Here is a 12,853-nt window from a genome sequence, read left to right as displayed (position 1 = left end):
ATAACACAGCAACACACTTGACTGACCGTGGTTTGCCTTTAAAATACAACAAGCTCTGCAGAACTGGCTGCAGCCCCTCTGCCCTGGGACAGGCTGGGAGAGCTGGGGGTGCTCACCTGGAGAGGAGAAGGCTCCAGGGAGAGCTGGAGAGGGACTGGGGATAAGGGATGGAGGGTCAGGACACAGGGAATGGCTCCCACTGCCAGAGAGTAGGGTTATGTGGGATTTTGGGCAGGAATTGTTCCCTGTGAGGGTGGGCAGGCCCTGGCACAGGGTGCCCAGAGCAGCTGTGGCTGCCCCTGGATCCCTGGCAGTGCCCAAGGCCAGGTTTGGCTTGGCCAAACCCTGGGACAGTGGGAGGTGTCCCTGCCATGGCAGGGGTGGCACTGGGTGGGATTTAAGGTCCCTCTAAACCCAAACCATTCTGTGATTCTGTGGTTACTGCCAATCTGAGCAGCTAACAGCCAGTTATGCATAGATGTCTTTCAAGGATTTGACATGGTGTTAAACATCATAATCACTGATTTCAATAACCACATAATGGTTATGTAAAAACCCTAAGCTCAACACAAATCCCGGGATACAATCAACCGTACATCCCTGGCTATACCAGCGCTAAGTTCTGTTCTGCACCTCCCACCTCCCCAGAAACACACAAGGAAAACAACACAAAATCGCTGCTCAGTTCTGTCACGCTCATTCGGGAGCACCGGGCTGTAGGAGCCGTTCCGAGCTCCCGGCCGGGCGGGCGGGGGCTGCAGCTGCGCCGCCGCTCCCCGGTCCCCGCCGCCCTCCCCGGCCCCGCGCCCGCCGCCGCCGCTCCTCGGCCAGCCCCGGGCGGCCCGCCCGCGGCGCCGCTGCCTGCCCGCCCCGCCCGCACCGTGCGACAGGTTGCCGGTGTCACTCCTGCAGTAGCCGCAGCGGTAGCCATCCTCCCCGCCGAAGAACTCGACGATGCTCGGGGAGCCGCCGCCCGCCGCCATCCCCGCGGTGCCCGCCCGCCTCAGGTCAGCGCCCCGGGCCGCCCGGAAGCGGCGCCCGCCGCCATCTTTGGTGCGGGCGGCGCGCGGGCGGCGCGCGCAGGAAGCGGCGGTGCCGCCATGTTTCGCGCGGGCAGCGCGGCCCGAGGCGCCCCCGGCCCGGCCCGGCCCGGCCCCGCTCACCCGCGGACACCTTGCCCCGCGCCGCGCCGCAGTAGCCGCAGCCGTAGCCGTCCTTCCATCCCTTGTACTCCACCACGGCGGAGGGCATGGCGCCGGCGGCCCCGCAGCTCCCCCGCCCGGCCGCCGCCGCGCCCGGCCCAGCCTCCCCCGCGGTCGGATCGGCGATGAGAGATCGCTGCCGCTCCTCGCTCCGCGTCCCGCACACCCTCAGAGCCTGAGCAGCTTCTCAACCCACACACACACACGGGGACACAGAGCCCTGCGTACCTCCCTCAGCTGCTACAGCACGGTAAAACGATGGAAGAAATCCTGAGCCCTTCCACAGAGCCTTTTCTGAAAACGGAACGAGACTTAACGGACTTTTAATAAAATAATGTTGTGGCCCCATAGTGCTGGCCTGCCCAATGCCCAGGTTACCAAACAAATACAGGTGTTTGGAATAAGGGAAGGGGGAACTTCTATCTGTAATTGCGATAGAATTTCCAAACTCAAACCTTTATTTCCAGAACAGGAAGAACAGCAGGGCAGCATGAATTCTCCTGCAGCACCCAAAATCATGCAGGATAACTAGATTATCCCAGCAGGGATGTCTAACCATAGGAATTCCACTTGCTGCTGCTGAGGCCAGATGAGGGAGGAAAGCAAGAATACAATGTTTGGTTTTTACTAAGAAATTTCAGGAGTGCCAGTAAACTTTCTATGAACAGCAAACTGAGCCGTAATATAGAAATAACTTTGTCACAAGTCTAAACTTCCACAGCGTGCCCAGAGCAGCTGTGGCTGCCCCTGGATCCCTGGCAGTGCCCAAGGCCAGGCTGGACACTGGGGCTGGAGCAGCCTGGGACAGTGGAAGGTGTCCCTGCCATGGCAGGGGTGGCACTGGATGATCTTTAAGATCCCTTCTGACCCAACCCATTCCATGGTCTAAACAAAGCAGGTCATATAAAGCATTGAGATGTTCCAGAAAAAATAAATTTAATTTTTTTAACAACATATACATATAAACATATACAACATATAACATTTGACAACACAGGCATATAAAGCAACTGTTGAAACAAATGTTTTGAGGTATTTTCTTTAAGGCACCTAAGGGGAAAGTAAAAAAAAAGAGAAGACAGTAAGACAATATGCATTAAGATCTGGAACTGAGCAAACAACTGTGACAGTAAGGACTTCAGTCCTATCACTGGAAGAATTCTACAGAAGCAGAAGGGAAAACAGCCTGGTTCCCTCTAAGTCCTTCTTCAGACTACTTCAGTAACAACATCAGCTGTCAGGAAGTTAAGAAGCCAAACAGAAGAACTAAGCCATGATTCTTTCCAACACTGCATTCTGAGTAGAAAGTTCCAAAAAATAACTCATCACTTAACTGACCGTCAAAGTCAAAAATAAAGGGTTTTTTTCTCATTTAATCATTGCATAAAAGGCTAGATTACATATTATTTCATGAAGAGGACAAGAACACAGCAATTCCAGATGTTAGTGTCACCCTGCTTACAGTTCTTCTGCATTTGGAAGTCACCCTTAGTTTCCCTAAGTTCTTCCCCCTGTGTAAAGAACCTTACTGTGTTGGATGTGTTAAAAGAACTTACTTGAATAGTTACTCTGTATCCATTTCCTCTTCAGCGCTCTGAGAAAGAGGGGGAATCATGGGTTCTCTGATCTCCAATGTGTCTATGATCTCCTGGTTAGAGATGACACAACGTGTCAGTCAGCAGAGCTGAACTATTTCAAGTTAATTACCACCAAGCAAGTAATAAAGTTTCAGATACTAAAGTATTATTTCAAATTACTACATTTCTCCTGCACATTCTGAGTGAGGGACAAAAGAGCTGTATGTGTGCTCAAAACTGCTTTTTGTCTAAGATTTGTTACAAACAGTGAAGAGATTGCATGGAGAACTTCTCCAGAGACAACTGTGGTACAGAAGGGAAGAAACAGATTCCATATTTACCCAACCCTCGTGTAAAACTTTAAAGACAAGTCAGAGCACAGCTTAAAAGCACTTCAGCTGAGCAGGCTTCAGGAATAGAAGATGGGATCACTACCCAGTTCTCCAGTTTGTAGCTGTTTGCAGCTACAAACATCCCTTAGATCTGTGTTCTGGCACCCATAGGTGAAGTGCAGTGTTACTGCACACAGAACACCTGCCCTCCCCAGAGCAGGTAAGAGCCCAGCTCTCAGGGGCCTCAATAAAAAGGAGCTCTCCCAATATGAAGTGCTCCCCGTGTACCTGCCACTCTCTCTGGTCCAGCCTGATGATGACCTGGTTCCGTGCGCCACCTCTGCCGTCCTCCTCCCCTGCCCCGCTGCTTTTTGTAGGCTCTGATCAAAACACAGCATTTGCAAGATTAACACTTGTAAAGTCAGCAACCAGGAACACAAAAGCTTCACAAAAATCAGATCAATCCTACACGTTCCACCCAGTTAATCTCTGTCAGCAGCCTGTGCCATGTACTGCTGGAGAAACTTCCTTAGTCTCACGTCTTAAAAATTTAGGAACTAACTTTTTTCAGAAGGACCTGAGTATTTCATTCCTTACAAAATCCCACTGAAGTCCTAAGCCCACTGATACCCTATGGGAATGAAAACCAACCTCATATGAAGAATGGCACTTCCCTTCCAACTGTTTTGAAGCTGCAGCAGTTCCCAACTCTGAGACAAGAAAGTTCTTACACCCAAAAATAGTTTTCTTCAGCCAAGTGTAACAATGTTCACGTACTTATTAGCAAAAATATAACTTGAAAGGCAGTAATCTTTGATTTCTAGTAATAGAATTAATCTGTATAAATCAGCATAACGGTCTTTTCCCATATATTGATATTTGAAAAGACTCAATCCTTTCAGCAGCTCATAAATCTCTTCCTGCCTTCAATTACATTCACTGCATATCCCCAGTTAAAAATATACCTAAAACTGTGAACATGTAATGTGTAATGTTGTTACAAAAACCAGTTAGAGTATTTTAAACCTAGATTTTACCTATTACTGGCAACTCATCTTCATCCAGCTTTATTCTTGCAAGACCATCCTAAACAGTAAGATTTAAAGTTTCATAACTTAGAACTTTCCAATTAGGATAATCTGCTGAAATTTCATATTTTTACATATTACATTATCATGAACAGGTACATATATTGATAAAGAATCTTCATTGGCATACCATATTAGGAAAAAACTAGTTTAATACAGCACTTATGCATTAAGAAGGTAGCCCATGTAGCACAGTGTGTAACTGTTGGATTATAAAAGTTTTGCTTTATTAAAACCGTTATTATTCTCTAAATATACTTGAGCTAACCCTTCATAATAAGATTTCTATTCAATATAAAACCTGAATTAGTCAAAATAACCTTGGCAGTTTTCATCTTTTCCAGAATTAATTTTATTTATTAGACAAACTAAGCATAGTTTTGAAGTGCAAATCCATGGATTGAAAAAGAATATAACATCTTGCATTAACATAGTTTTCTACAGCCTCAGTAACTTTTCTATACTCTGTGAGAACTTTTCTACATCTAAAATGTGAGCCAGACTCTGTTTTGATAAACATATTGACTGCAAAACTATCACTACTGTTTTGTTGGTAAACTGATTGCAGTACAACAGTCAACTCTGTTTCCTTTTTTATTCAATTACCAAAACATCACAGACTGTTTACAGAAAATAAATTAGCATTCCACATATTTAAATCCTAATTCTTCCATATCAAAGCCAGAAAAGAAAACAAATTCATTATTTCTAATTCTAGTATCTAAAGTGATATTTTAAAAAGATGTCACACCTTACCCTGATAAGGAAGGACACATGAAACATGTTTTCCACAGTGCGTGCAAAGGAGTTCGGATCAATGACAAAATCAAAGAAGGAAATGGGTGTATCAGCTGGGGATGCAAAAATGGCTTTGTTCAACAAACTAGCAAACAAACAAACTGTGGTATACACAGAGCTAACAGACGTAAACACAAGCTTAAGAGAGCCAGTACACCCTTCAAAAGCTAAAGGGATGTTTGTCAATTTAGTTACAATGCAGAATTCCCAGCTGCCTGCAAAAACCGTATGCTCTATAAAGTTATTTAATTTTCTTCCATCTTTTCCCCCACAAAGATCCATATGTTTGACAACTTGACTGCCATCTAGAAATGGCAGGCTTTAATCAGGAGAGAGGATTTACATTTACTTTGCAGACAAACAGCAGCTGATTAGTGTTAATAAAAAACACATAGTTGGTATATGTGCTTCACCAAAGAGTTCTACTCGCAGACTTCACCTCATTTTGTCTCTGTAGTTTTACCACTCCCAACTATAGAAGACAGAGAATATGCATTTTCTCCAGTTAATGCTTAATTTAATCATACTTACGATCATTCTCAAAATGAGTCTGCAGTATTCTCAAGATTCTCTCTACTTCTTTTTCTGTAGCTTCTTGATGAGACTCCTCCATTCTTTTTAACTGGGAAAAAGAAATAGAGATTCACCTCAAATAACTGATTTTGGATTACCAGAATAAGCAAAGGGTCTCTGTGACAGCCCAGGCTCAGATAGGACAGCCAGGTCTCACCACAGGATTTCGGGTGCGATATAAATGAGACATGGGTCTGATCTGGGGACCCAAAAAAGAACCACTTGACTAAGAAGCAAAACAACAAACAGCAAACCGAACTCACTATGGGGTGCACCAAAAAGGGCCAGGGCCAGGGGGTTACAGTAACTTCTACAGGGCAGGATAAGGGCGGTGTCTTGAGGGCAGGGAACCCATGGGGAGAGAAGATCAGGAATATGCAAATTATTGCAGCGTAAAGTAACCAATGGTAACAGGGGGAACAGAGAACTTTCTAGTCTAATCCACATGGGTTAGCTCCCATGAGGCCTTGTGGGAGATACTTCTCTCACCCTGACCAGGGATTTCTGTTCATGGCCTTAGCTCGAGGCTTTCTTCGACCCCAACAGGCCTCTTTTGAATGTGTAACATAAAAGTGGATTTTTTCCTCCTTGCATGCAACATAACAAACACACTTATGCAAACATGAGACAACTTTGAGGAGTTTTAGGTTTTAATTCCCATCTTACAATATCAATCTGAAAGGCCATGGTTTGTATGATTTTTGTTCAGGTGTACACTTCTCAGTAGCTCTGAGGAGTTGGGTTACACACTGCTACAATCTGTGAGTATAATGAAGATGTTCATTTGGAACCCATAAACCCTCCAGCTCCTCCTCTTCCCAGCACAAACTATAACAAATCTTTTCTATCACTATTTGGACTGAGTAGGCTGCCTTTTAAAAGGCAACAATCAACCACTTGCCTCTCTATCCTGGGATTATCACAGCCTCAGCTTCCCTGTAACAGCACAGATTATATCTGCAGTTTCACATGTAAGCCTCTTTCAGAATTCCCAGACTTTTGCTTTTCTGCCAGTGACTGACACAAAGAATAAGGAGACAGAAAGCACAAAAAACAGTGGCTATGTGAACTAATTAGCTTGCTGCCATTAACCACATTTCAGTGCAAATGCCACACCCTGTTAAACACTTCAAAGAAAAATGGAAACCACACTAATGTGAAGAAGTTCTTTTTTGTTTCCTTTCAAAGCAACAGGCAACAGAACAAGTAAGTTGTGACTTCTGTAAGTAAGAACAACATCACTTGAAAAATCAGTTTGTAAACCCTATTTCTGACCGTGAAATTTGCCTGTAAATCCTATTTCCTTCCACTCAGTGAAATACTGCAGTCCACACAAAACAAATCAAGAAGCCTAAGAATGGAGTCTGAATCCTTTAGTAGAAGCTCACAAGGAAAGGGGCTGATGTGTGTGCCTCCAACTCCAGCTGGACAGCTGTGGAGCCAACCAACAACTGCTGGCAATAACACCCAAGGAGTGCTGGCAATCACAGACTCTGAGGAACAGGATATAGCACAGGCATCTGTGGATCTTGGATGCTCCCTTCCCCTTACTGGTGGGATGTCACAAATACTACACATTCCTTGTCATTTGTAATAACTATGCCAGAACAAATGGTTAATAAAGAGAACACTTTACAGACCTGAGCAGGCATTGCCTGTACTGCTTTTCCACTGTTGGCTTTCTTCTGCCTCTCAATCCGTTGCTTTGGGACAGGAGTCTCAGATTTCCAAGATCCCAGCCTAAAAAAAAACACAAAGAACACACAAATGCAAATCTGGTTTACCCAGTGTGCTTACGAATCTTTATACTGAGCAGTGGATGTCCTCAAGAAAGTGCAAAGTGATGACTGATACCTAAAGATAAAGCTTCATCACATTTAGAGATTTCTGCAAGGAACCAGCCACAAAAGTTGTTCCAGAATGTTGACAGCCTCATGTCTTGTCAACAATCTGCTGTGACTTCAGATTAAACTCAATTCAAGGCAGGGCATCAAAGACAAGAATCAGCTAAAGCCATTACCTTGAGCTGCAGTCCACACTATTTCCTTGAAGAGACTTACACGTACTGAAAAGCAAGAAGCAACTTACATGTAGTAAAAACCAGATGCTCTTTTGAAGTATTTGAGAGCTTCTTCTCCCATTCTCTTCCAGGCATCTCCAGGTAAAAATCCCCCTGAGTCATCAGACTCATCCTCAGTGTCACTAGTTTCTTCAGTGCGATTTATACCCATGAAGGTCAGCTACAAAAAAATAAAGGCTGCAATAAAAATCCACTTAGAGGTAAACCAGTAGCCACATCCATGGTGAAACACTGTATTGTGATGTTTGCCTGATATATTAATATTTAATACCACCGCCTAGGAACTTTGACTTTCCTGAGTATACCACAAAAACAGATAAACACTCAAATTCACCCCTGTGTATAGCAACCAATGAAAGCCACAGGTAAACAAAACTGCTTAGATTCCAACACATTTTCAGTGATTTATGAAGTAGCAGAACATGACTTATATTGCACTTTAGAACACCACACACTCACAGGAAGCCAGCCCCTCAAATATCATAGAACTTCTCTGGCCTATCCCAGCATCCACCAGTCCACACTAACCCAGGAAAAATTTTAAGTTGAACTTGATGTTTTTTATAGACTTGAGCAAACACTCAAGATTCCTTGTTGATCTGCTGCAACATAAGGGAGCATTTTCAAGGAGCAATAAAGCCAACACCCTGCTTAAAAGCTGTTCTGATCTGACTCTTCCCCCCAATCACAGTACAAAGAGACAAACTGCGCAGTCTGAAAGCATTCAAGTGCCCCAAAGCCATTTCATGTCAGTGACACAGGGCATCAGAACTCTATCCAAAAACACAGAAACCAGTGGACAGGATAAAGAAACTACAGAAGAGTGACTGAAAAAAGAGCAGAAGACTTTAAGAACACAAACTGACTGAACCATGATAAAGCAGCAGCAGTGCAGTAATGGGGGAGGTGTCTGCATTTTAAATCAGATTTTCCCCTACTGCAAGGGCTTAATATGTAGTTTAGGTCAATTAATGACAGTAACCAGAAAGTTTATCACAGAAATTCATAGGAAGAGCATGAAATTCCACCAGAACTGCCATGTACTGCCTGACAATCTGTGCCTTTACAGTTCTGTAACAAACAGGGCAAACTTCCAGCAGAAATGTTGGCAAATTCAGAGCCTGGAACTTACCAAGTCTTCTGCAAATGCTGTTGAGTCAAATGCTGACATCTCTGAGTGTAACTCATTGGCCTTCTCCTTTCCTATATTGGATGCTAAAACCAGAAACTGGGCGTCCAGTGCAGCCTCTCGTGCACGGCAAACTGTTACAGAAAAGATTTTATGGTGATTAATATGAAATTGTCACAAATATAATTACCAGATTCAGCATAAGGACTGTCCTGGCTTTAGTGCTTTGGAAATCCTTTTATTGCAATGACCTCTTACACACTTCAATAATCCTTATAATGATATTTGCATTTTAAAAAAGGAAAGAATGACAAACCATGGAAAAGTAACGATCTTGAACAACAAATGCATTTTTAATCGACATGTTTTCTGCCTTTCCAAGTAAAATGAACCCCTCTACACTGATATTTTTTATGTGCATTACTGATATACATTGTTCCAGTCAATCAAAATAAAGCAAGGAGTTATTTCTAAGAGCAAATAAATTGTAATGACATTTATTTCTCACATCAACTTACTCAACCAATCTTCAACTTAACATAGCTATTCTAAGTTATAAAAAAATTCTGATTATGTACTTGGACCTCAACTTCACTCTTGCCTTCTTTTGTTTGTAAGGCATCATCACCTCACTCTTGGCCAAACGCATCAATTAAAGACCACAGAATTTGTTTTACCTCCATCAAAAAGTGCATTGGCTTCTTCCAAAACTTCTGTCAGCTTGTTGCTTTTGGAATTCAGCATGGCTTCTCGATTTTCTGTGGGGAAAGACACAAAAGAAATCCTGAATTATTTAAACATAGAAGCACTGAGAGACACTGTACTTGTTTGATGCTGACTGGAGGCCAGGTGGCCACCAAAGCTCCATCACTCCTCTCCTCAACCGGGCCAAGGAGACAAAATAGACCAAAAAGCTCATGGGTCTAGATAAGGGAGAGATCACTCACCAGTTACTTCACAGGCAAAACAGCCTTGACTTGGGGAAATTAGTGGAATTTCCATGAAAGAAATAAACCAGCCCTCAAAACTGTATGCTTGGTCACTTCTGTAAAAAGGCTGGATCACCCATAAACTGCACTGTAGCCTCTTGTAAAACAACTGCACAAATTTATCAAGTATTCGCAAAACAACTAATCCCACGTGTTGCTGAACTTGGCAGTGATACTCAAACAACCACGGCCACATTTTTATGCGGAAAACAGCACAACTCACTCAAATGCACATGAGAAGGACTCACACACCTGTCTGGAGAGATGCTAAAAACTGCATAGCATTTTTTGGAAGGCCCAAGAATAACTTTCTGGTCCAGGCACATAATGACACCTGCAGTTTCAAACTAAAGCTCAGACACCACGAAAGCAAAATTAAAGGTTTTCGCTGCATCTCCAGGTCTAAAGCCGACTGTTCCCCTGCACCAATGCAGGCACCACATGTGTGCTAGTGCAGGTAAATCCCTTGTAACCTCGTAAGCATCCCCTGCCATCCCAGGGGATGCAGGACAGGGACTTTCCACAGAACACTGGGGAATGGCCTCACACTGAAGGAGACTACGTTTAGGTATCAGGAAATTCTTCCCTGTAAGGGTGGTGAGGCCCAGAGAAGCTGTGGCTGCCCCATCCTTGGAAGTGTCCACGGTCAGGTTGGACAGGGCTCGGAGCAACCTGGGACAGTGGAACGACACCAACCGTAAGGTCCCTTCCAACCAATCCATGATTTTGCGATTCCATGGCTCCTGGGAGTCCAGTTTCGATCCCAGTACAAACCCAAAGCAAGCATCTGCAGCCCGAGGATCCCGGAGGTGCCAGGAGCGCTCCCAGAGTTCCCCACACGCCCAGGACCGGCCGCCATCCCCGGAGGCCCCTCCGGCCGCCGGCCCGGACCCCCGCCCGCAGCCCCGGCGCTCCCCCGCTGCCTCCTTACGCTGCACGGTGGAGATGAGCTCCCGATACTGGCTCCGGATCATCCTGTTGTGCTCCCTGTCGTCGCCCTCGCCGATGTTCAGCCGCCGGAGCCTCTCGCCCGCCGCCTCCGCCGATTCCTCCTGGGCGTTAGGCGGGCGCGAGCGGCGGCCCCGCGAGGCCGGCGAGGACTCGCCGCTGTCGCCGCTCTGCGACATGGCGGGCGCACGGCCGCGGCGGCCGGCACCGCGACCCGCTGGACGCGGCCGGGACGAGCCCGCCTCCCGTGAGTGCGAGCTTCCCGGGATGCGCGCCCGGAGCCGGGCCTGCGCACTCCGCCTCGGAGGATGTTCGTGCAGCGCTCCGCGGGCACCGCCGGGGCTCGCTGAGGCGCTGCGCTCTGATCGCGATCTTCCCTCCTGGCGCCCTTTTCCGCCCCGCTTCTGCAGGCTGCGCGGTCTGTTCCACAGCAAACGGCGCTGCGCCTTTCTGATCGTTGGTTACCGATCTCTCAGCGTTCCTTTAACATTCGCTTCCTTCCTCGCGCGGCGTTGGCAGCGGGTCGCTGCCCGGGCCCGAGCGCTGTGAGCGGCGGCGGGCGGTGCGTTCAGCCCGGCGCGGGCGGGGCCGCCGAGGCCGCGCTGCCGCCTCGGGAGGGCGCTGAGGGCGCGCAGAGCCGCGGGCCGTGAGGGGCCGGGCGGAGGCGGCTCACATCCACGAGGGGAAATGAGAGAGAAAGAGGCGCTGCGCTTGTCCCAGCGCCTCTAATACCTGCGTGTGTCCGCCAAAATGCCAGCTTTAAAGACCGTCTAGTTAAAATCATGGAATCGTCAGGGTTGGAAGCGACCTTCGAGATCGTCCAGTCCAACTGTACACGCAGCACTCACTGTAACCCCTAACCCACATCGCCCAGCTCCTCCTGAACATTTCCAGGGATGGTGACTCCACCACCTCCGCGGGAACCTATTCCTAGTGCCTAAGCACCTAAATAGTGAAAAAAAAAAAAAAAAAACAACTGACATCTAATCTGAATGTCCCCTGTCTCAGCTTAAAGCCATTTCCTCTGGTCGTCTCAGTACAGAGACGGGTCCCACCTCACTGCACCCTGCTCCGAGTCAGCGATGTGGACAGCGATGAAAGCCCCCCGAGCATCCTTTTCTTGCGATTAAAATCCCCCAGCTCCCTCAACCACTCCTCAGAAGAGTTCTCTGGAAACTTTCCAGCACCTCAGTGTCCTTTTTCTAGTGAAGGGCCCAACAGTGAATGTTGTACCACTTGAGGTGTGGCCCCACCAATGCTGAGACCAGGGGCATGATTGCTTTCCTGGTCCTTCTGGTCCCTGCAAAATATAAATCATAACACTTAGCCCTTCGTTGTTGATTAATACTATTATGTTGTTCTAATTATTGTGTGAGAGTTTGAAGGTATTTTTAGGAGTATTTCCTTAAACATCTTCATAGGTCAACTTGACTAAGTATGGATCTACATCAGTTTCCACAAACCAGTACTTCAGCTGGACTACAGACTGCAACTAAGCACAAGCTATCTTTCAAAATATACATTTAAAACATGTAATGCTTCAGTTGAGCATTAATAAATTATATTTGAATTCTTGAACAATTTTCCATTCTTTGTGTGACTTTTAGAGTGCTGTCAAATTTGCATTGCAAATTCAATATGAGTAATTTGCTTTTAGATGCTGACACAGAAAGGCTCAAGAGAGGATCCAAACAAGACTGGGGGCCATTGTACACTGCAGTGCACAAACACATGGTAAAAATATTCAGGATGCAAATACAGGCTTAGCAAATGTGAGATAGAATTTTTTACTGTCATCTCACTATGCTTAATAGGAACTCAACGTTCTGCAGTATTGCAAGACATTGCCCTGCATTTTTGTTTTGGGAGTTCTGCTTGTCCAGATAATCAGATCTTTGCTTTCCTGGCGATTATTGTGTATTTATGTCAGTTGTTACTGTCAACAGTAAAAATGGTAAGTGAAGAAAATGTCCTACATGCGACTGACTGCAAGATTTTCCACTTGTATTTACACACCAAGACTATTTTTTGTACGATATTCATTCAGTTCTCATCCATGCATACACATAAAACCTTATTCTCATGGAAGAGAGAAAACTCACATAGAGGAACATAAAACAGACATTTCAGATCTAAT

General features: G+C 45.8%; 2 protein-coding genes across 7 annotated transcripts in view; both read right to left on the bottom strand.

The window, feature by feature from the left end:
* Nucleotides 1-1,563, bottom strand: part of ATE1 (arginyltransferase 1) — a 67,761-nt gene extending 66,198 nt beyond the window's left edge. For 2 of the 5 annotated variants that reach the window (XM_063405179.1, XM_063405180.1), the window contains exon 1: nt 881-1,157. In XM_063405179.1, coding sequence (XP_063261249.1) covers nt 881-983 — 103 coding nt within the window. In that variant the 5' untranslated portion in view covers nt 984-1,157. The other 3 variants (XM_063405183.1, XM_063405181.1, XM_063405182.1) reach the window with 3 other exon arrangements.
* A 554-nt stretch (nt 1,564-2,117) lies between these two features.
* NSMCE4A (NSE4 homolog A, SMC5-SMC6 complex component) lies at nt 2,118-11,666 on the bottom strand. Of its 2 annotated transcripts, XM_063405184.1 has the most exons (11): nt 10,700-11,664; nt 9,457-9,537; nt 8,783-8,913; nt 7,659-7,810; nt 7,211-7,310; nt 5,529-5,619; nt 4,956-5,050; nt 4,149-4,197; nt 3,400-3,491; nt 2,759-2,850; nt 2,118-2,252 (listed from the first exon to the last, which is right to left on the bottom strand). In XM_063405184.1, exons 1-10 carry the CDS (start codon nt 10,893-10,895, stop codon nt 2,767-2,769), a joined length of 1,071 nt encoding a protein of 356 aa, XP_063261254.1. In that variant the 5' UTR covers nt 10,896-11,664; the 3' UTR covers nt 2,118-2,252; nt 2,759-2,766. The 2 variants fall into 2 exon arrangements, 1 of the variants encoding a protein (XP_063261254.1); XR_010081279.1 differs by lacking the exon at nt 4,149-4,197 and having other exon boundaries at nt 10,700-11,666.
* Nucleotides 11,667-12,853: the final 1,187 nt, after the last annotated feature.

This window comes from Prinia subflava, chromosome 9 (genome assembly GCF_021018805.1).
Source record: "Prinia subflava isolate CZ2003 ecotype Zambia chromosome 9, Cam_Psub_1.2, whole genome shotgun sequence".
Taxonomy (NCBI): Eukaryota; Metazoa; Chordata; class Aves; order Passeriformes; family Cisticolidae; genus Prinia; species Prinia subflava.
The sequence above is the reverse complement of the archived record's forward strand: the minus strand, read 5'-3'. Positions and strand labels throughout refer to the sequence as shown.

Excerpts from the sequence above, each read along its gene's own strand:
- NSMCE4A (XM_063405184.1), bottom strand. The coding sequence starts at position 10,895 with ATGTCGCAGAGCGGCGACAGCGGCGAGTCCTCGCCGGCCTCGCGGGGC. Across the intron at positions 7,311-7,658 it reads GCATCTGGTTTTTACTACAT|GCTGGGATCTTGGAAATCTG; the intron begins GTAAGTTGCTTC and ends GTTTTTTTTTAG. Across the intron at positions 2,851-3,399 it reads TGGACCAGAGAGAGTGGCAG|GAGATCATAGACACATTGGA; the intron begins GTACACGGGGAG and ends ATCTCTAACCAG.